The following is a 23,539-nucleotide window of genomic DNA, read 5'->3' on the forward strand; positions in this document are numbered from 1 at the left end:
AAGTCACAATAAAAGATTGGGTTTGATTCATTTGTTGTGATTGCCCCTGCTATACACTATAATCTATTTGACCTGCTTTTCAAAAAAGAATTCTAATTCTGTTGTTCTTTTCATATATATAATAAACATGTTGGACAAGACAAGATGTAAACAAAGGTCTCTAATTGTTTAAACTATATAAAGCAATTCTCTTTAATTAAAAATGCTCCTTTCCAACCACTTTACAGTCCCACAGGCTGTTTTATAGGAATCGGTAGCTTCAGCCCTCAAAAGCTCTGCTGCAGGACATTTGCAGAGTGAAGGAGAATTTATGTGCTGAGAATAGTTTCATTCTTCAGCAAGGCCTCAGGTTTGACCCTATAAAATTTTTTACTCAGGAAGGTACAAAAATTTCTCCTCTTTAAATACTTCAGGAAAAACATAACCATTTTACTAAATAAACTCGGCCATTTGATAGCATAAATTAGGGTGGTGATAAAATGTGGAAATTGTTCGAAGGCATCTTGTATAAATTATCGCCTCAGCCGTGCTCCTCCAGGAGGTGCCTTTTATCTCCTCTTTAACTAGAAGCGAAAAGTCTCCATTACTGCAGAAAATGAAGGCTTGCCTTTTTTTTTTTAAATGTCCAGGTTCAGCTAATAAATATTTTATAACAGTTTCCTGCAAAATATCCCTGATCCTTTCTGGAACTTGTAGCCTGAAAACAGCCATCTCAGAAGAAAATATTGATGGTGTCACATCTGATCATTCCTATATTTATAACCTTTCCATGTGTCTCCTCCAAACCTGGCCTTTGGGTTGTGTTGTTAGTACTAGCTTGTCCCCGAGTGATTTTATTATTCTGAGTTTGCAGTGGGAGCATAATGAACTTGCAGTAAAAAGATCTTAGGTCATAGATTTAGAGGAGGAAGGGAACCCAGTGATCATTTGATCCAACCCTCTCCTTTAACGGATGAAGAAATTGAGACCTGACCAGGTGAAATGATTGGTCTAAGGTCATGCAGAGAGTAAGTGGTAGAACTGGGATTTGAACCCATGTCTTCTGACCCCCAGTACAGTGCTCATTCTACTTCATGCTTCATAAATACTCCTCTTCTCTCATTGCCCTTAATTTCAGGGATTCTTAACTGGTTTTCATGATGTGGACTGCTTTGGCAGCCTGGTGAAGCCTATGGACACCTTTAAATGTACAAAATTAATTATTTAAAGTTGCCAAGAAAACCAATCTATTGAATCAAGATGTTTAAAAAAAATTTCTTAGAGCCCAGGTTAAGAATCTTTGTCCTATTGTGCCTTAAGCTTAGCCTTGTAAACTAGCTCATGTTCTTTTGAAATGATCAGGGTATAAATTTTGAATTCTAAATGTAAAATGAGATAATGCATACAAAGTAGTTTGCAGACTGTAAAGTTCTCTATAAAGTCAGTTCATGTATTAATAACAATATTGTTAAAATACAGTCACATCCCATCTACTGTGCTATATTTATAAAAAAAAACCCTAGAACAATACCATTCAATAAATGGTGGTTACCTGATTTATTTGAAGAGTGACCACTTGGGTCATCAAGTCAAGCCAAGCCAATGAGCAATGATTAAGTACCTTCTACGTGCCCTGGATACTGTGCTAACCACTGAGCATACAAAAAGAGACAAAAGAACAGACCCTGTGCTCAGGGAGCTCTCAGCCTAACGGGGGAGATAGTGGGCCAACAACTATGTAAGGTACATACAGGATAAATTGAAGCTAGTCTTAGAAGGAAGGCTCAAACATTAAGGAGGACAGGGAAATCTTCAGCTCAACAAATACTCATTTAACGCCCACTGTGTTCTGGATACTCTACTATGACCTGAGACTAGAAAGCCAAAAATCAAAACAGTCTTCACTCAGGAAGCTCCCGCTCCACCTAGGGAAGGCAACATGTATATGGATAGTTAATCAATAAACATTTATTAAGTGCCTTTAATATGCCTGTTATTGTACTAAAAGAGGCAAAAGACAGCCCTGCTCTCAAGGAGTTCACAGTCTAATGGGGGAAACAAGCAAACAAACAGGTATAAAGTATATATAGGATAAATAGGAAATAATTAAGAGAGGGATGAGGCTAGAATTATGAAGAGCTGTGAAACCCTTCCTATAGAAGATGAGATTTTAGTTGGAACTTAAAAGAAGTCAGGGAAGCCAGTAGGGAGAGATGAAGGAGAGGACAAAGAAAATACAGTCTTAAAGTATATTAATCCCTAAAACCATCACAATGGAAATACAGAGAAATTTTGAAAAGCTATTTGGGAGCAAATTTAAGGATTCAAAGTAGCTTTTTTAAAATGTAATCTAAAAATGCATACACATTTAGAATTAATATTAAGATCAGATATATTCAATGCAGGTAACACGAAGGTAGAGATTTATGTGACTATATCTGCAAAATTCTGCAGTAAAGAAGTGTGATCTCATGTCCACACCAGTGTTGGATGGTTCTGATTCACAATTTTGTCATTGATACATGGTGTAATTTGGGAGCTGTGAAGAGAACATTGGTGCAGGGAGTAGGGGCACAAGCCCGTGATCCCTTCTGTGGGGGGAGGCTGAGACTGATTGATCTCTTGAGCTCAAGAGTTCTGAGCTTTAGTGGGCTATATCGATGGATGGGGATGTGCTTCTACAAAGTTCCATGTTAATATGGTGAGCTTCTCAGACATTGGGGAGAGGGGGCACAGGCCTACCAGCTTGCCTAAGGAGGAGGAAACTGGCCAAAGTCAGAGGACTCGGTTTCAAATTCACACTCTGGTAATCACTAGATATGTTTTCTAAGGAGAGTCATTTAGCCTTGGAGCTTCTGTTTCCTTCTCAGTAAATTGTGGGTGATTATATTCCCTACCTATGTCACAAGCTCTCTGGAGGTTTAAATGAGCCAATGTGTATAAAGCGCTTTGGACTGGAAAGCTATGTAAATATGTTGTTGTTGTTCAGTCATGTCTGACATCTGACTCCTTGTGACCCCCTGTGGGGTTTTCTTAGCAAATATATTGGAGTGGTTTGCCATTTCCTTCTCCAGCTCATTTGACAGAGGAGGATACTGAGGCAAACAGGACTAAATGACTTGCCCAGGGTCACACAGCTAGTAAGTGTCTGAGGTCAGATTTGAACTCAGGAAGATGAGTCTTCCTGAATCCAGGCCTGACAGACACTCTGCCACTACTAATTGCAGACAGAATTTTAAAGTTGAAAGGACCCTTAGAAATTATCTTCCCTAGAGAGTCTTAATCTGAAGTTTATGAACTTGTCTTTTTTAAGAAATAGTTTGGTAAGTGAATTTCAGTATAATTGATTTCCTTTATAAGCTTATGTATTTAATTTTAGGCATTTAAATTGAGTTATTCCGAGAAGGAGTCTACAGTCTTCATCAGACTGCTAAAGGGAGTCATGACACAAAAAAGTTTTGAACTCTTTCTCCTCTCCAGCCTGTTTTACCAACAAAATAAGCTGAAGCCTATGACAGTTCTAAGTGGCAGAAATATTACAATAAATTGATCCAGGTTCCTGATTCCTAATTCAGTGTTCTGTAGCACTATGCCATATAATCTTACACCCTGCATTAACTGTCATTTTCTGCAGCCGAAACCAGACATTGCTAACGTATCCATTGTGTAGCTTTCCACTACCATGGCTGATGCTGGATTTGTAGTATCATGCAATCTCAAAGGGGACCTCAACAGTCATGTAGTCTCTACCATTTACAAAAGAAATGGCCATCCCAGCCCCCACCCACTTCTGCAAGATACCCAACAAGAGGTCTTGCTGCCTCTGCTTGGAATCATCTAAGTAGGATTCTTACAATTCTTACATAGAGTATGAATCCGTGTGATCCCCCGGAGCCTTCTCCTCCTTCCACCCTAACCCTTACCAGCCCCTCCTTGTAGCAGAGGGGATTCTTAATTTTTTTGTGTGTGTCATGGTTGCCCTTGCAAGGCTGCTGAAACCCCTTTCAGAAAAACGTCATAAATGTATAAAATAAAATGAAAATAATGTATAAAAATAAAGGAAAACAAAATATAAAATAAAATACAAAGGACTAAAAAGGAAGCCAAAATCTAGTGAAAATAAAGATACATTTCTTCCCCAATCTATTTACAGATTGCTTCTATTTACAGAGCTATTGATGTCTCTTTACAGTGTTAGACCCACTTAGTTCACCTTTGATTTTTTCCAATTGCTTTATGTACATTGTCGAGACAACCCCAACGTGTAAATGTGATAGGCGTTATTGTTCCATTTTACAGAAGAGGAAACAGCCATATAGAAGGTAAGTGACTTGTCCATGGTCATACAGCTAATAAATTAATAACAATCCAACCTCAGACACTTATTAGCTGTGCAGACCTGGACAACACACTTACCTGCTGTTAGCCTCAGTGTCCCCAGTTGTAGAGTGAGGTTCATAATAGCACTGAAATAATAATTAGGATGTACTTAGTGCAGTTCCTGGAACATAGTAAGTGCTATATAAACGTTAGCTACTAGTAATTCTCCCTGCCTCCTTACAAGAAAATTGTATCAGGGTCTTAAGGTTTCTTTTCTGCCTATAGCAAACTCCTAACTTTCTAAGATGCATGACTCAAGAGGTTGGAATCTGTAATCAGCAGTACTTAAATCAAATAGTTTTTAAAAAGTAGTTTGATAAACTGTCTGTGTTAGGAAGTGTGGAGCAAAATGAAGCTAATTGGACTTTTGCTTTTTAACATTTAGAATGGGTTTGGAAGCTTTGGTAGAGTCATATGCATTCTGGAGACCCTCCCTAAGGACTCTCACATTTGAAGATATTCCGGGAATATCCAAACAAGGTAAATGAAAATCTTATAAAATTACATGGGTCAGATATGAAACCTGGTTCTGATGCCAACCTAGGGCTCAAAAAAAATTGCATTTAACGAAAGTTTATTTTCTTTTTATCTCCCACTTGAAAAAGAAAAAGAAAACCTTTGTAACTGATATGAAGTCTAACAAAACAAAGTCCCCCATTGACCATGTCCAAAAGCATTTATCCTTCTGTATCTTGAGTTCTTCACCTCTGTGTCAGAAGGTGAGTAGTATGCACTATATGAGTCCTCTGGAATCAGGGTTGGTCATTGTAATGATAAAAATTCTTAAGTCTTTCAAAGTTGTCTATTTTTATAGTATTATTTATATTGATTCTTCCTCTGGTTATACTCACTTCATTCTGCATCAGTTCATACAGGTCTTTTGAGGTTTTCTTTGAAAACATCCTTTTTGTCACTTCTTATTAAGCTAGCTCTTAAAACTATTGCTACCAGTGGAAAAAAAAATGTGTGACCTTATCTCCCCTGATAATGGGAGTCTAATACTTTGACTTTCACATCCCTCAGAATCCCTCTGTCTCCAGAGTGGTAGTATAGGGATTGTTGTGTGGTGCTTGAAAAGATCCATGATTTCACTGGAGTAAGTGGTACTTATATAGGAATCACTCTACCCCTCTTCCTTTCCCTTCCAGTAGTGTATGTTTTCATGAGTTTCGGTGGCCAAAGAGAGTCATCTTCTCTCCACACTAAGCCAGGGTGTACCTCAGGTTTTACTAAGCCTACATTCAAACCTTTTCCGGATTGTAGACTTCCCAGAAATTGTGTTCTGTCAGCATAACTTTTGAGGACAAAAGGTCAGCTCTATTCTGTCTTCAAGGCTTGGAGTAGGGAATAGTAGAGAAGTGTAAGATTAGCTTTTCAGTTGAGACTTCGTGATTTCATTGGTGAGGGGAACTCCTGGCATGAAAATCCCTCCATCCTTATAGATCAGCAACTCAGTTGTGACTTATAGTCTTAGAATATTAAGCTGGGGAGTGGGGACTGGGTGGGAAACTCCAACAACATCAAACCTCTTAGATGACAGGTTGAGTCTTGAATATTATCAGATTAGTGATATTGCGTGGAAAAAAAGGCTTCACCTCCTTCACCTCCAACATTGTCGCATTCCTTCCCTTATCTATCGTTCCTTTCCTTACCTATTATCTTCTCAAATCTATTATGAATATATATATATATATATACACACATACGTATCTGTATGTATATGTGTATATATGCACACAAATATATGTATATTGTTTATGTATACACACATATATACATATGGATGTATATATGTATATACATATACACACATATCTAATGTGCATTCTACAGGTCTCCTATGGGGAGACAATATAGGTTCAAAGAAAACTAATGGAGAACAATGTGGAAGTGGGAAGAGGAGAAAGGTTGATCACAATTTCAGATCAAAGTACACAGGAGATTAAGGTTAGATTTCATACAAACCTTGGGAAATTCAGAATTTGTAATATTCACTACAGTACTGAGACCAGTTGAGGAAGCAACTTCAAGACCATCACCACTTTTAAGAGGGGAATCTGAATTTAAGAAGCGCTCTTGTGATTAAAATCCTGAAATATGTCTTTAAATTATTTAATTCCAAATTAAATTGAATCAAAAGATAGCTGAGCGTCATTGGCTGTTTATGTTTTATTCATCTTTTGTAGGAAACACAGGCTCATCTACCTTACTTCAAGGTTCTGGAAATGGAGTTCCTACCACCCACCCTCATCTTTTATCTGGCTCTCCTTGTTCTTCTCCTGCCTTCCACCTTGGGCCAAACACAAGCCAGCTATGTAGCCTGGCACCTGCTGATTATTCAGCCTGTGCCCGTTCAGGCCTCACCCTCAACCGGTATAGTACCTCCCTGGCTGAAACCTACAACAGGCTCACTAACCAGACCGGTGAGACCTTTGCCCCACCAAGGACTCCCTCTTACGTTGGAGTTACCAGCAGTACAACCGTGAACATGTCCATGGCTGGCAACGACGGAGACACATTCAGTTGTCCGCAGACCAGCTTATCTATGCAGATTTCAGGGATGTCTCCCCAGCTCCAGTATATCATGCCCTCACCATCTGGCAATGCCTTCACCACCAACCAGACCCACCAGGGCTCTTACAATACTTTCAGGTTACACAGCCCCTGTGCTTTGTATGGATATAACTTCTCCACATCCCCCAAACTGGCTGCCAGTCCTGAGAAAATTGTTTCTTCCCAAGGAAATTTCTTGGGGTCCTCCCCGAGTGGGACCATGACCGATCGGCAGATGTTGCCCCCTGTGGAAGGAGTGCACTTGTTGAGCAGTGGGGGTCAACAGAATTTCTTTGACTCTAGGACCCTAGGAAGCTTAACACTGTCATCATCTCAAGTGTCTGCACATATGGTTTGATGGAAGCTTTAAGTCAAAATGCAAATTTTTTTTTCTAGTGTATTTTCTGTTCTTAGCTGTATGAAAGGACTGTCATTTTGTGGCTTGTATAATGTGTATATAACAGAAGAGGAAGGTGCACTGAGCCTTTGAATTTGCTGATGGTGAGATTATATATATATTATATATATGCAGCATATATATAATATATATGTTATATAGCCATACTGTATATACATAGTCTTTTGAGTTATTCAGGCTACACAACTGTACCCTCCATCTGGTAATCCAGTTGTATAAAGTGTTTGCAATGTATACAACATATTAAGCTGAAATTCCAAGACTTTTTTTAAACACAAAATGATATATTTAAAGACTGGCCCCACAAACTAAACATTTTTAACTTAATTTATCAGAAAAATTCTCTAAACATTTGTTACACCTTTGTTGATAATCTAGTCCTTACGACTGCTGTTATTCTTAGAGATTTGGGAGGTGCAGAAACCTTAAGTGCACAAGGTCACTCAAAGACAACATGATAAGTTTTGGACCATCCATAAGAGTGGAATAGTTTTCATTCTTTTACTTTGTTCTTGTTCACTACTGCTAGCATGGGATCTTGAGAAACAGCCTGGGTAGTAAACAGTTGGGGCTGCCTCGAGTGTCAGATGATCTGGGTTCGAGTGCTGCCTGTCATATGTATTCACTATGTGACCACAGGCAAGTTATGTAATCTCTTAGTGCCCTACACATTTCTCGGAGACTATAAGTTATAGATAAGTGTCACATCTATAGTGGAATTCCCGTGCTGTGAATCCCCCATGCTAATAAAACTACAAGTCTAAGCCCACCCCCCAAATTTTTTAATCATATGACTTAAAGTTCTTTATGACACTGCTTTTTGGAAAACCAGCAACACCACTGAAACAGTTTTTTTACAATTTGTTAAGGATTTGTATTCCTTTTTGTTGCCCAGCGGGCATATTAGTCATTCTTATTCCATAACAGAGAATGCATTGGTAGTTATTTTAAGTTTTGCTCAAGTATTACCTATTCTACAGTCAGGGAGACTGAAATATGTCTGTGTCCAGTAGGCTTCCAAAGTATATGGCACTCATATTTTGCTTTTCACTAGAAGATGCAATATTTTAATCCTAGTAAATTGAGAGAGAGTGACAAAGAGAGAGAATACTTATTTTTAATAATTTAAATCCATCTCCACATTTCCATGAAAATGAAATACAGGAAATCTCTATTTTAAATCAAAAGGATTAATGTTGTCAGTTTCCTCCTTAGCTGTGCTTGGGTCAAGGGTGTGAGGGTCTCTCTTGCTTTGGGTTCTCACTACTAATTGCCTAGGTTGGAATTCTTGACCTAAGGTATATAGATGAGGGGAGGGAGGTTATGGTTCTTATTTATAATATAGTGTCTTCCAACTCCTACAGCTTGGACGCTCGCCCTTGTAAGCTGCCCTCTGTCAGAGTCTTTTCCTGTGTAAATTGATATGCTGCCTTTTTGGTTTTAAATAACACTACAAAGAATTTCTGTGGGTCATCTCCATGAATCTGCCTTTTGGAGTCACTCCTGGCATACTAAATAGTAAGGAATTTCATTGGAGGAATTGTAAAGCAATTTCATCTTAACATTTTAAATGCTAGTGGCATTTTAAACCTTAAAACTAGGAAAAACGAGGTTAGCTTTGGCTCCTCCCCTTCCCCACTTTGTATGTGGATCTGGGGGGTTTGTTAAATTACTTTGATAGTATATCACAGGACAAATGAAATTAGTTATACAGGGAGAGCAGTACCCCTGCACACTTGATGAGAAAAAAAAATTGGACAATTATGGACATTTCATATGTGACAGGCTAACAATGCTGTGAGTTCATTATGCCTCTGCACTGAATTAATTGGTTGAATTCAGGAGTTCTTAACCTTTTTGGCAATTTGGTGAAACCTATGAACCCTTCTCAGAATAATGTTTTTAAGTGTACAATGTAAAATACATAGATTATAAAGGAAACCAATTATATTGAAATTTAGTTAGCAAATTATTTTTAGACAAATCAGTGCATAGGCCCCAGGCTAAGAGCTCCTTCTTGACTTTATCCTTGTTTTGGTCAGAAAAAAGTAGTGTAGGTCATGATTTGTTCATTAATACAGCCTTGGTTAGATGTTTAGGAATGCCCTGAGATTTAAACAGAATCCACGTAGGACAGGACTCATAGTTTCCTTGCCTGGCTCATTTCCTTCCATGTGTTCTATATTCCCAAAGCCTGAGTTTCAGCAGTTCAGCATGTCTTTTTTTTTATAATTAACAGGAGGAGATCCATGTAAACCCTTTGTAATGCCTCAAGAAATATGGTGGGTATATCAGCAATCTGCTTGGGTACAGTAACTTCTGTCTGGACAAAAGATTTGGAATAATGTTAAGAGGACTGATTTTATGACTGGATGCAAGGCTGTATGAAAGCTTGTTAATATTCAACGAGAATAATCAGTGCCTTGGGAAAACCTGAAAAGGTACTCATTCGTGTCCATGTATGTGCACGTAAAAAGTATTTTTTGTTGTCAGTGATTTGGAGATGATACAACACCACAGATGTGTTGTTGTTTGTTTTTTTTTTTTTTATTCAAGGTCATTTTTATTTTCTGCGAGATTTCACAAATACTACTCAAATACTTTTTTTCCTTTAAAATCTTATTGTAAATAGTTATCACGGTGCCACCATAAAGCCTTGCTTTTGTTATTATATTAAATATTATCTATGTATTGGTATCTGTAATTATCCATCTGTATTTTATTACTACAAAAAATGCCACAGAAATTATATTAAAGTATGTATCTGAACACATTATTTGGAAGAGAATTATTGGAGTGTTTGCCGCGTGTGTGTGTGTGTGTGTGTGTGTGTGTGTGTGTGTGTGTGTGTGTGTTTTAAAGAGCAGTCTATCATGAAGCCAAGCTCTCAAGCAAAGTTCAAGGCCTCCCATTACAAGGGACAAGAGCAACCAGATTGAGGTATGTCTCCTGGATGTTAGAGCAGTGACCGTGCCATTTAAAAGTAAAAGCCGTGACAAATGCTCACAGCACATCAAGGTTCTCATTGTAGAAAGGAAGACGTAAGATTTTCTCCCCCTTCTCCTTTTTCATCTTCTTCTGAGTGTAAGGGAAGAAAAGATCCTGGACGCAAGAAGGAGTGACTTGAAAACTGACCAGCTGCTGACTGATAACTTTTAGGCAAGCAGGCTGGAATCTATTCCAAGGGATGACAGGAGGGGGTGAGGGCAGCTCAGTCATGACCAGCCAGAGTTTGGAAATGCACAGTTGTGTGGGTGAGACCTTTCTGGTGCTAAAGGGAGGGTCATCAACCTTTCTGAAGTGAGGGTGCCAAGTTACTGACCCTTGCTCTTTTGGAATGCCAGGTCATGAGTTTGGGGAGAGGTGCTGGTAGCAGTTCTAGGCATGGGACACTTAGAGGATCTTCTGGTGCAAAAATCTCTCCTCTCATTCATTCTTCCACTTAGAGATTCATTTGGGCTAATAAGCTTCTACTTTAAAATACTGATTCCCCCCTGGGAAGGGTAAACTTGGTAATAATTTGAAGTAAGGTAAAAATTTAATTAGATTTTTAGCTTGGTTTTCTCTTTGAATCATCTAGTTAAGGTTGAGTGAGGAAACATGAATATCAAAAGTGTGGGGGAAGGGTAGAGGGGGTGAGTTAAGTAATTTTGGAGGAGGTTAATTTACAAGACTAGGAGAGGAGGGATTAGGGCACTGTGAGAGCACTGGGAGCCAAAGGAGGGGGAAAGCTGCGAAAGACAAATTTTGAGTCATAGATTGAAAGCTTAAAGAGATTTTAGAAAAGGTTATGAGGTCCAACTTGCTTATTTGGCAAATGAGAAAACAGAAATCTACACATGTTAAATGACTTACCAAAAGTCCCCTGGATTGTAGGTGGAAAAGTTAGAATTTGAACTCAAAGCCTGCAGCTCCAGTTCCAGTGTTCTTTCCGCTTTACTGTGATACTAACATTGTGATTTTGCTAAGGGCAGAAATCAAATGAATGTTACTTGAATGGTAGCTGTTGATGTGAATAGAGCATTATACTTGGAGGCATGAACACCTGGAGGTCAGATTTTGCCTTGGATACTACTTATTTGTGTGACTCTGAGCAAGTCACTTAACTCTCCAACAATCGTCTCTAAGGTCCCCTCCAGGTATAAAACTAAGATGGCAAAATCCTTTGGACTGTTACACATTGGTGATAGCAATACCACAACATCTCTTTCATGTTTTCATTCTAGTTGTATACCTGTGTATAGAATATTTTATTTCTAAAACATACTCCAGGGTTGGTAATTTCCCTGAGTTATTTGTTGACTGATCACCATAGCAAGTGAAGTTAACTTATCTTATAGTATTACAATGAAAATTAATAGTAACTGCTACAGCACACATTAGTACAAGGTTTGTGAAGCACTTTCTTCACAAACAATCCTGTGAGCTAGGGATTTCAAGGCTTATCCTGATTTTTACAGATGAGGAAACTGTGGATATGAGAGGCACAGTTATTTGCCCTTGGTCACGCAACTAATAAGTGTCTGAGCAGGGTTTGAACCTAGGTCTCTGATTACCCTCCTACTGCCTATTTTGAGGATTTGTGCTTTATTAGGTTTTCCTTTTCACCAGTACAGATGGCTAGTAATTCCTCCTGCCTTAATAGATGGGTTCTTGAGTTGCTCCGACACTCTTCCCTGCCCTGCCCCTCCCCAAATGATCTTCTTATGGCCAACTTTCCGGAGTTGAATCTTTTCATGCTTAGCTAAGCTGATCCTTTCCAAGCTTAGAAGGCTGATCCATTCTGGATAAAGTAATTGATGTGGAAATTCATCTCTGGCTCAGCGGGACCTACCGAGAAGGTGATCTTTGGACCTGAGCTCGAATTTCGCCTCAGACAGTTATTAGCTGTGTGGTTCTTGGGCAAGTCATTCAATCTCTGTGTGCCTCAGTTTACTAATATGTAAAATGGAAATAATTATAGCACCTACCTCCTAGGGTAGTTGTGAAGATAAAATGAGATCAAGTTTCTTAAGCTTTTTGCAAAACTTACAGGGCTATGCAAATGCTTCTTCTCCTCCTCCTCCATTTCATTCTCATCTTTCTCCTTCTCCTCTCCCTTCCTTCTATAATTATTACTAGTCTCTCACAGTTCAAACTCACATCCACAATACTGTTGGAAGGAACTTGATACAATTAAATTATTATATCATAATTTTCATCTGTATTGTTTAGCTTGGTTCTGCTATTTAAGTAGTTATATACTCTTGGAGAAGTCATTTCCAGCTCTCTGAATCTTGGTTTCTCAATTTGTAAAATAGAAATGATAGTGTCTCCCTACAAGGGAGTGTAAGGAGGATCACATGACTTAAAAGATGTAAAATTCTTTATACCATCAAGATACCCATTGATAGAATGTTTTGTGATTCATCTAAAAATGTTTATTAAGTGCTGAGTTACATTTGGTGCTACAGTGCCCAATGTGAAAAGTTCATTGGACAGATACAGGAGACTTCTAAGAGCTTATGATCTGAAGCAGATAATGTCAATATAGACAAATAAGTAGAGAAGATTAAGCTAATATTGCCCAGGTACTGAAAGTTGCAGTCAGAGAGAGTACTGGCCCATTCCACAATTTTGCAAATTCTTCTGTCACTAGTAGTAAGTATTATTTTACTTCCATGTGGAGGAAAAAGCTTTCAAAACAGATATTTTTTTGTTAAGCATAAACCCATTTCATGAGCAATATAGTATCACCAAAAGGATTTTGAATTTGGCAAATTAGATTCATATTCTAACATAAATAGAAATATTGGGTTAATTAGATTATAAAACAAATTTATGCCTTTCACTATAGGAAAAAAAGCTATCTAATAATTTCTTTGGTGCTTTATTTTGTAACTAAAACATATTAATCATACTTTATTCCCTTGGTTCTGTTTCTTTTTAAAAATATTCTCATTTGCATGGCGTAAAATCATCCCAGTGCATATTCCAATATAGACTAATACTTGGACAAATGTAAATTAGAGCCAATTTGAGAAAGCAATATTTTGAGAATGCTTTTAAAACTTTATGGAAGAAATACCTTGACTCATCATTTTCTTAATCTCTTATTCATGTGAGACTAAGACCTAATAATATGAAGCATCATTGATTACTAGGTAATATATAAGCTAGATAAACATATATACCCTAATCTTGTGTTTTTAATTGTATTGAAGAGTTCACTAGAAAAAACTGAAGCGCTAAATGTGCCTTCATATTAGGATATTTCCCATAATTTTTACTTCACCCTTAGTTATGGTAACAGATGGTCATTTTAAAAGTGCTTTTGTAAGGATGTGAATATTACAGTGGTTGGTACAAATTTTTTTTTTTTAAATGAAGTAGTATTTAGAAAAGTTGGCAATACCTTCCTCTTGAAAATAAACTAGCTTTTAAAAAGTAGGAGAGGAAACATGGTACAAGGAGAAAAAGCTTTGGATTTGAAGTCAGAGGACTTGGCTGGTTCAAATCCCAATTCCCATCCACATAAATATAACCTTGAATAACTTGGCTTCACTGGGTCTCAGTGTTCTCCAAATTCTGATGTGTTCTCTAAGTTCTGATGCTGTCTCTACAGTGTCTTGAGTTCTACCATCTTTAAAACAGAAAGTAGATAGATCTTTATATTCAGAGCTGAGGCAAAAACATTTGGCATCTCCAAATGTTTTCTAAATTTTGAAATATTGAAGTCCATTTGGGAAAAAAAATGACAAGGGGCTGTAATAATAGTATGCTTTTCAGAAAAAAAAAAGATTCTCCATTGATTTCTTTATGAGACAGTGCTAAACGGCACTCTAGCTCTCCTTGGAATGTTAAATACGCCAGATGGTTCCTTAAAAATATGTGCTCCAATGCCAAGGTACAACAGGGAAGCATTATCACCTTAATTCAGGGTTTGTTTTGTGGTTTTCTCTGCAAACCATAAGATCATTTTAATTTTTTTTCTTCCAATTTGGCTCAGTGAACTGAACTATAATGAGAGATTTCTGTGTTGGTACCATGATTGGGAAAGGCTTGAATTGTTTGGAATTTTGCAGAACTCTGAGGCTTTTTTTCCTAAGGTATTTTAGCAAAGAAAGGTCCTGGACATTTTGGGTAGACTCCTTATGGCAAACTCATGAAAGGACTTTGATAAGAATCATACCATATGGTCACGCGTGGATGGGCTTCATTGTTGGAGGGAATAGGCCTATAGATGAAATCATAGATCCATTGGAAGATTGGAGTTACTTTGGCTGAATTGTACTGTAGAGGTTTGTATATTGTCTCTATCGCCTCTTAAAAAAAAACACAAAAAAACCCACCAAAAAAATCCTTTGTTGTTGAGTTGTTTCAGTTGTGTCCAACTCTCCATTACTTCATTCTGGGGTTTTCTTGGCAAAGATACGGGAGTGGTTTGCCATTTCCTTCTCCAGCTCATTTTACAGATGAGGAAACAGAGGCAAACAGGGTTATCAGAAAGGAAGGGAAACATTTAAATATGAAAAACAAACAGGTAAATGTGGGAGTCACAGAGGGGAAACTGAGATTACCCAGTGTCACATAGCTTAAAAGTGTCTGAGGCCAGATTAGAACACATGAATATGAATCTTCCTGATTCCAAGCACTGTGCTCTATCCACTGAACCACCTAAATACACCCTCAGGGAAAAAACAAACAAACAAACAAAAAAAAAAAACTAGACCTATGATTTGCATTGATATAGGGAGTGGCTCTATCTGTGAGGAGCTCTTTTTATCAGTGAACCTTCTCTGCAATTTATAGTCAATGGCCTGAGGTCACTGAGAGGTTGCACAGGCTCACAATACAAGTATGAGTCAGAGAAGAAACTTTCACTAAGGTCTTCTAGATTCTGAGGCTGCCTACTTCTCAGTCTTCTGGGTAGTTTGTCCAAATACATTTCAAGGAGAATTACCTTAAACTGTCCAAGAGAATTCAAGTCAATTGGTTTGTGGATAAGTTGCCTGGAAATGAAAAAGGGGCCTTAAAAAATAGGTTTGGTATTTGACTTGTTTTTGAGTGGGATGGGGAGCTGTAAGTCATATGACTACAATTGCTGTGCTCAGCTTCTCCTTGAAAGTGTTGTGGCAGAACTGTTAGTCTAGGGGGTTGTAAATTAGATTAAGTAGGTTAACTGAGTTTGGAAGAGTAAGGGTTGGCCATGTTGGACAATGCCTAGGCTGACACTATCTTGACTCATTTATAAGCCTGAGAATCCTTCCTCAAATCCAGAAAGTTGGTTATCTTTGGTAAACTACTCGGTGAAAGTTATCCTAATCTCTTGACTAGTACTCCACCACTAACCAGCAAATTCATAACTAGAACAAAGCCACTGGGTCTTTTTGTGGCACCAACATCTGGGAAGGCCTTATGGCCTCCAGCACCTACTCTGTCATGCAGTCCAAGTCTTGTTGCCTTTAGGGGTTATCAACTGTCCCACAGAGTCACAGGCTGTATTGTTTGAGAGACCAGGCTTCCCACCCACAGTGTGATTGCACCTGAAAAAGGCAATCTAAAATTTGTCCCCTTTCATCCATCCCTTGCCCATCTTCAACTGGATTTTTGCCCTAGGTACCAGAAGAGCCAGTTACAGCTCTAGCTAGGAGATATGTGGGCTCCTATAATTCAGAAGAAATAGAAGGGTAGAAAAAAGTTTGTTCCCTTGCTAGGGTGAAGATTTTCATGAACAAAATCATCTAAGCAGCATTTAGATATAGAGATGTACAACTTAAAACTCTGGGTTTCATTTCCAATCTCTCCATTTTCAATGGCCCACTTGGTTGGTTAGAAATATGCATCACAAGGTAACTTGTAACCTTGAGAGCAGAGATTGTGTCATTTTTGGTTTTTGTATCCCCAGTGTCCCATGTGGTGTCTGGCATGTAGTAGGAATTAAAAAAAAAATGTTTGTTGATTGAGTGAGTGACTAACCAGATATTTGGTACTTCAAGGATTTCTCTGTCCTCCCTTGCTGCTACCACTTCAGATTTCTGGCCCCTTCTCCTTCCTCTTTGCCTTTATCAGGCTATTGTCTAGAACCATCCTCTACCCCACTCCCCAACCCTTCTCATACCCTGTCAGTTCCCTCTCACTGGGTTGAGGTCTTCAGTCTTGGGACTGGCACTGCGAAAGGGAAAGGTGAATCCCAAAGACTGGAGATCTCTGCCTACCTCCTGAAGTCCCACCCATTGGTGGTGTTTTTCATCTTCCTATAACTCTGCCTAGAGGCTTTGTCCTGATATTCACCACCAACCTCCAACCCCTCTGCTACCCTTCCCCCCAAAAATAATCCATTTGCCTCAATGCCAGTGAGGAAAAGCTTGTGGTAGCCTGAATATGATTTCTCTTCAGCCCTGTGTGTGGCTATCTCTATGGCTCTAAATAAAAATTATCAGAGATGAGATCCATTTGGGGTATTTAAATTGTAAAGAAACTCAGTGAGTACTCATAAAGTACCTGCTATGTCCCAGGCATTGCTCTAGGCATTAGGGACACAAAGACAAAAAAAAAATTATTTCCAGCATTCAAGGAGTTTACATTTAACTCTACATTCTATTTTATTCCCAACTGGTTTCTCCTTTGTTGAAAATCAAAACAAAATTAAAAATAAGGGCAGAAAACACCTCAAAAAGGATCTTTTCTACAGAGGACCATGCCAGGAAGAAATCTAGACTGGAGCAACAGGTGGTAGCAGTAGAAAGGGAAGCAGCAAGGCCAGTTCCTCAGAAGGAAATACACACACACACACACACACACACACACACACACACACACACACACGGAGGGGCCACAAGAGGAAGCCAGCAAAAAAGAAAACTGGGGGAAGAGAGTTAAGCATCACACTGGCAAGAGTCCTTGGGTCCCTACAGAGAAGATCCGGAATGTAACTTGGATCTTCTGAAAGACACACCACTTTTGCTGGGTATTCTTAAAGATATTTCTGTAATGACAACTCCCTAAAAGATAAGAGGGCGCCAAAGAGTGAGAAGAACAATTGACATTCTAGGGCATCCAGCCACCACAGATGCCCAGGGGGTCAGGGAGGTGGAAGAAGGAGACAGATCACCCTTAAGACCACAGATTTAGAGGTCAAAGCTCATTAGAGTTTATCAAGCCTGATCATTTCACTTTATAGATGAGAAAACTGAGGCCCAAAGAGGTTGTGTTTTCCCCAAGGTCACCTAACAGGGGTCAGAGCCAGAATTTTGAACCCAGATATCTGACTACAAATTCTAAGTTCTTTTTTACTGTATCACACTAGGCCATACCTTCATTTTTACCCTCTAAAAATGCACACATGACATTGTCTTGATTTAATACTCCATGCATGGCTTATAAGTTTCTCTGCCTCATTTGACTTCTCCCAGGAGAGAATCGACTTAGCTGCCTGTGCCCTATGCTAGATTGCTCCTCCTCAGTGTTTAAAGCTTAAAGTCTAGGAAGTCAGACACTTATTCTAGCAAGAATTTATACGGCTTAGCAGAAGATCATCAGTGGGAGGCTTTGAGGAATTTTTGCATATCCCTACAAAACTGGAATTGGGGAAACAGGTAACCAACTAACCAATAATTCTTAAATAGTTATTATATGCCATATATCATGATAAGTACCGGAAGCCAAAAGAAAATTGAATAGATTCAACATTCAATAAGAACCTTCAATGTTCAAAGTACTGTGTTAGGTACTATACAAAGTCTAGATAAGAAACCCTTGTTCTCATGGAGCTTACAGTCTGGAGTGTGCAGATAAAGGAGGAAGGAAGATACAAATACATCCCTGTAATATATACTACTTCATGAGACTTCTTTCATCTTTCATAAAGTTTGTGATTTTGAGTAGACAATCTCTATGGAAACCTAAACTATCCCCTCCATGCTTTAGAAAGTAGAGAGATACTTTTATGTGGTAGTATAGACAAACAAAGTCATCACCTAGTGACCACCCTTTTGTTGATCAGCCTCCTCTTAGAGAGGCCCATGGGGTCACAGGACGATAGATTTGGACCTGGAAAGGACCTTAGAGATCATTGAATCCAGCATCCTCACTTTACAGATGAGAAAACAGGCACTGAAAGGTTGTGACTTGTCCACTTGTCTGAGGTGAGATTTGAACTCAGATCCTCCTTGCTCCAAGTTTTATACCTTCTCCTCTATACCAGGCTGCCATCTTGAGGATCACAATCAAAGTCCTGCCATTTTGGTGTAGGATCTGCCATACCTTGATCTTCACGGGCATTATACTTTGATAACTTCTGAGCATTTAAGTAGAGGAATGGAAGGGCACTACTGGGTATTACAACCACATCAAAGGGCATTTTGCACTTTTTTCTTTATTTCATTATAGCTCCAATTGACTGTAGACAGATGAATTTTTCAGCTATAGCGGTTCTAAAATTTTTGAATTATTGAAGGGTTATAATTTGTTTGGATAGAGTAACCACATTGATAGCATTTAGGATTCCTGTAGTATGGTGAAAATATACCTCTTTGTTTCTTTTATCAGAAACGATTTTGTCAGTATAGAGAGTGTGAGTTGAAGAACTTTCCCTACCAAAGTAAGTGAACATCTTCGCAATTCCTAGTATTAGAGAATTTCCTGGATCACTGGGAAATTAAATGACCTGCCCAGGACACTTAGCCTGTATGTATCAGAGGGGCAAAGTCAAACCTGTGTCCTCCTGATTCTGAGGTCACTCTCTGTCCACTGTGCAACTCTTCCTTTCTATATCTCTATTCTTGTTTCTATGAAGTTCTATCTAATTTGGTCCATTATATAGATATAAACACTATAATAAGCAATCAATCACTAAACAATGATTGACTGATTAATCCCCTACTATGTGCCTGGTAATGTGCTGGGTACTGTGATACAAAGAATGAAATAATCCCTACCCACAAGGAAATTATATTATACAGAGTATTATATAATATTCCTTTGTCGTCTTAAGATTTCAGATTTCTTAGCCTAGGATTTAAGGCTCTCCCCAACCTAGCTCCAACTTAGCTATCTTTCTAATCTTTTTTGATAGGACGCCCCTTCATACTGTTCAGGTTTCTCCCATCAGCTCTTGCCCTCTCCCACCTCCATGCACTCATACATCTCTGCCTGTTGAAATTTTTGTCTTCCTTTGAGGTCCTCCTCTGATACTTTTTTATTGTTATTGATGCTACCTTCTCCATAAGGCCTCTCCTGATTTCCCATATGCAAACCACCTCCCCTAAGTAAAAGAGTGGTCTCCTCTTGTTCAAAGTTCTTCATAATGCTCTGTCTGAATCTCTTCTCTCCCATACCACAATTCACTTTGAATAATACTTATAGCAAACCAATGATGCCAGAATGTAATCTCCTTGAGGACAAGAAGTTCTCTCACATCCCAATTATAAGAAAAGTTCTACCTCTTCCTTCATTTCTTCCCTAGGACAGTCTTTTTTTCCTTCTGTTTGCTTTTCTCAAGGTTATGGGTATAGGAAAAAAAATCCACTCTCAACTTCTCTATCTGTCTTAATTCTCTTTGTGACTTCTGAAGACATTAGGTTTTTGAAAGAGCACTTCTCCCCTTATTAGGATGTAAGTTCATCACCATTGTTTAGTTTCCTTTCAATCATTCATATATCTTTATTTTTCTACGTTTCTCTTGACTCTATTGCTTGCATTTCGGAGTTTCTATTCAACTCTGACATTTTAATCAGGGATACTTGAAAGTTCTCTATTCCTTCAAAGGTATGGTTTTTTCCCATATAGGATTATATATATTATATACATAAATACACATATATGTATACACATATGTAGCATGTGTGAATATATGCATATATGTATGTATGTGTGTATATACGTACATATATGTATATATATATAATATTTGAATACTATGTCAGTAGCCTCTGTATTGTGGGGAAAGAGAGGGAAAACACATACAAAAAAGCAACTCCTTTCCCCTATAGATATTTATTCTACTGTTAAGTGAGGGTTGAAGGACTGGGACCTTTCTGAAACTTTGCTTGGGAATCTAAATTGTAAACTCAGGCAACCAGCTCAGACACAACCAAATTCTTCCATTGCCATTTAACAAAGTCTCATTTTGTCTTGCAGAGCATCGAAAGCAAAGTGAAAAGAAAGACAATATTGGCACAGTGGATAGAGAGCTGTCTTGGAGTCCAGAAGACCTGAGTTCCATTCCTACCTTTAGCTGAGTCAGTCAGTGAGTCAACAAGCATATATTAAGCACCTACTATGGGCCACCCACTGTGCTAAGCTCTGGGGATACAAACACAAAAGATTTTCAAGCAGTCTCACAAAGAGTTTATGGTCTAGTGGAGGAAACAACATCCAAACAACTATACAAATGAAATATATACAGGACAAATCAGAAATAATCCACAGAGGGAATGAACTTGTACTCAGTGGGGTTGCAGGGAGAAAGTCAGAATCTCTCAATTCCTCATCTGTAAAATGAGGGGATTGTGCTGAATGTCCTCTTAGGTCCTTTCCAGCCCTAAATCTATGTTCCTAAGGAATGTAGTTTCTGACCTCCCATCCTGGATCGACCCTCAACATATATACACGACACCCACACACATACATACAGACACACACTCACTGCATTGACTCATCTAAAGAAAGCAAAAGCCTTGTAGATACTTTGGGGATGTTGTCATAAATTAAAACCTGTTGCACAGATTTATTGACTAGGCTCCATGAGAAAGGAACCTAGAGTAATTGCAAGAGATTTTTCCCCCTCTCTGGCTTATTAATGCTTGGCAGAGTATTTGATGACAGTTGCAAGGATCTGATGAACAGCAGTATCCTTTACAACAGTTTCATCTTTGTCATCAAATCCCCAGCCACCATGGTTGACAGTATCCTCTGAACTGGTTTCTCAAGCTGAAAATTTAGCTGCTGTGGCCTCTGATCTACAGTTTTAAAAAATCATTATGAGACAAACTTTTCCTGTAATCCGTTCATCTAATTCAATCCCACACAAACATCCTGGCATTGGAGGGAAGGAGAGGAGGTGGGTATTTGATGATATCAATTTAAACTTCATGTTTATTACAGTGTTCTAAATGTTTTGTTAAAGTGGCTTCTTGTTTCCAGTGAGATAGGAGATAAACTCTATAAAGAACAATTATATCATATCACATGGAAAGAACATGTAAGAGAGTTTCCCAAGGACACATTTGATTAGGAATTCCCTGACTTGGCCTGTGTGTAATTTAGACTTTGTTTTGGCCCACTTCAGTATACCAATTCTTTGGAGACAGGGTGGTAAAGTGAAAAGAATGCTGGACTTGGAACCAGGAGATTTGGGTACTGGCTCAGACTCTTACTCTCTATCTGTGTGACCATGGGCAAGTCACTTCTCTGAACCGCAGTATCTTCATCAATATGGCACATTTTGCTTTACAGGTTTATTGTGGGTGTGTTTTGTAAATTGTAAAGAACCACAAAATCTAAGTTGTTGTGCAATTAAGGATCTATGAGGATATCAGAGAGGCGGAGCCAAGATGACAGAATAAAGGCAGGGACTTGACTGAGCTCCACCCCAAAGTCTCTCCAAATACCTTTAAATAATGATTCTAAACAAATTCTAGAGCAGCAGAAACTACGATAGAAAAGTCTTGAGATGAATTTCCTCAGTCTCAAAGAACTGACTTATCCTTGATCACCCAGGGGATGTTAGAAGACTGGACTCTATTTGGGGTTTTCTTAACAGATCCTAGAATGGTTTGCCATTTTCTTCTTCAGATCATGTTACAGATGAGGAAACTGAGGCAAACAGGGTTAGGTGACCTGCCAGTCATGAAGAGTCAGACATGACTGAAAAGTAACTGAACAACCGGCCTTGGACAAGTCATTTAACCTCGATTGGTCTCAATTTCTTTCTCTGTAAAATGATGGTATTGGACTAGATGATGTCTAAAGTGACTTCCAGTTCTACATTTGTGATCCTATGTTTGTAAGCTCCTTGAGGAGGAACCACACTTGTGTATCTTTTGTATCTCTTATGGTATCGGGTACATTGGAGTCATTTATCAAATATATGCAGAGAGACTAAATGTATGCATTTATAAAGATAGTTTTAAAAGTATGGAAATATCCCATTAAATTAGGGAAATATCTCCTGTTGTCATTATTTCAGCTACAGAGCCTTCAGTTTCATTAACGTAGTGTATTCCTAGCCTACTTCCTCAGAGAGCAGCTACCACTTTGGGTTTCTACCATGTTTGGTTATTCCTGTCACTATAACTAGTGAGCCTCCATCAGTGTGATTCCCAATAACAGTCAGCCAGTAGACACAATGACCTCTTAGCAAAGGCATTTATTAAGATGGCGTAGTAAAAATAGTAACTACGAAACATTCCTCCCCATAAACCTAGGGCACATTTCCATTTAAATACATGCAGCATCCATGTGAAGAGTAGGCACAGATTTAGAATACTAAAGGAGTGGGGCACACCTGTGGAGGAAACAAATATGCCAAGGCAATACACAACTCTAGAGCTATAGGGGCTAGAAGTCCTTCCACTCTTCACAGAGTCTTTATGAAGTTCCTTTTGTGTATAGCATTTGTTCTGGACAACCACCAGCATTAGCTCTCTCTTGACTTAAAGCTGAACATTTTCTCTTCTTCCATTCTTGAAAGGTGTTTCCTCTCTCAAGGGACTGTTTTCCTGAGTCCATGTCAGCCTGAAGTAAGAGTGTGTGTGTGTGTGTGTGTGTGTGTGTGTGTGTGTGTGTGTGTGCTCCATGAATTGGGTCTTGAACTCTCTCTGGACTTGTCAAACCTTTGAACTCTTGGAAGGGATATTTCTGGACAAATTGCTGCTGGGCACTATGGCCAAAGGTTGGGGAGAAAAGAGAAATCCTTTCCTCCACCCCTTTCAGAGATCTCTATTCCATTACAGCAACCTCTTTCACAGAGCATTTTTGAACCTGAAATTATACTCTCAAAACTGATAAAATCTACCCAGGGCATAACTATTTAAAGCCCTGCAAAAAGTGTGTCTAAGTTTTTCTTGCCTACTGAGGTTCTTCCCTTTTAATTCCGCAGAGAAGGGGGTTCACACTTCATAAAAGTATCATTAGATATGACTGCAAATTTATAGTGTTTTTTTTAACATTGTGTTACCATATTAAAACATCAGCATCTAATCTATGATTATAACAACTCCTCCATTA

At 38.6% G+C, this 23,539-nt stretch overlaps 1 protein-coding gene across 1 annotated transcript in view; it reads left to right on the top strand.

Annotated features, from left to right (window-relative positions):
* The window catches only part of TBX18 (T-box transcription factor 18), a 37,208-nt gene extending 27,236 nt beyond the window's left edge, over positions 1-9,972 (top strand). The window contains exons 7-8 of the mRNA XM_036766074.1: positions 4,745-4,839; positions 6,546-9,972. Coding sequence (XP_036621969.1) covers positions 4,745-4,839; positions 6,546-7,270 — 820 coding nt within the window. The 3' untranslated portion in view covers positions 7,271-9,972. The remainder of the gene's footprint in view (positions 1-4,744; positions 4,840-6,545) is intronic.
* The last annotated feature ends 13,567 nt before the right edge of the window (positions 9,973-23,539 follow it).

Source organism: Trichosurus vulpecula, chromosome 7 (genome assembly GCF_011100635.1).
Source record: "Trichosurus vulpecula isolate mTriVul1 chromosome 7, mTriVul1.pri, whole genome shotgun sequence".
Lineage (NCBI taxonomy): Eukaryota > Metazoa > Chordata > Mammalia > Diprotodontia > Phalangeridae > Trichosurus > Trichosurus vulpecula.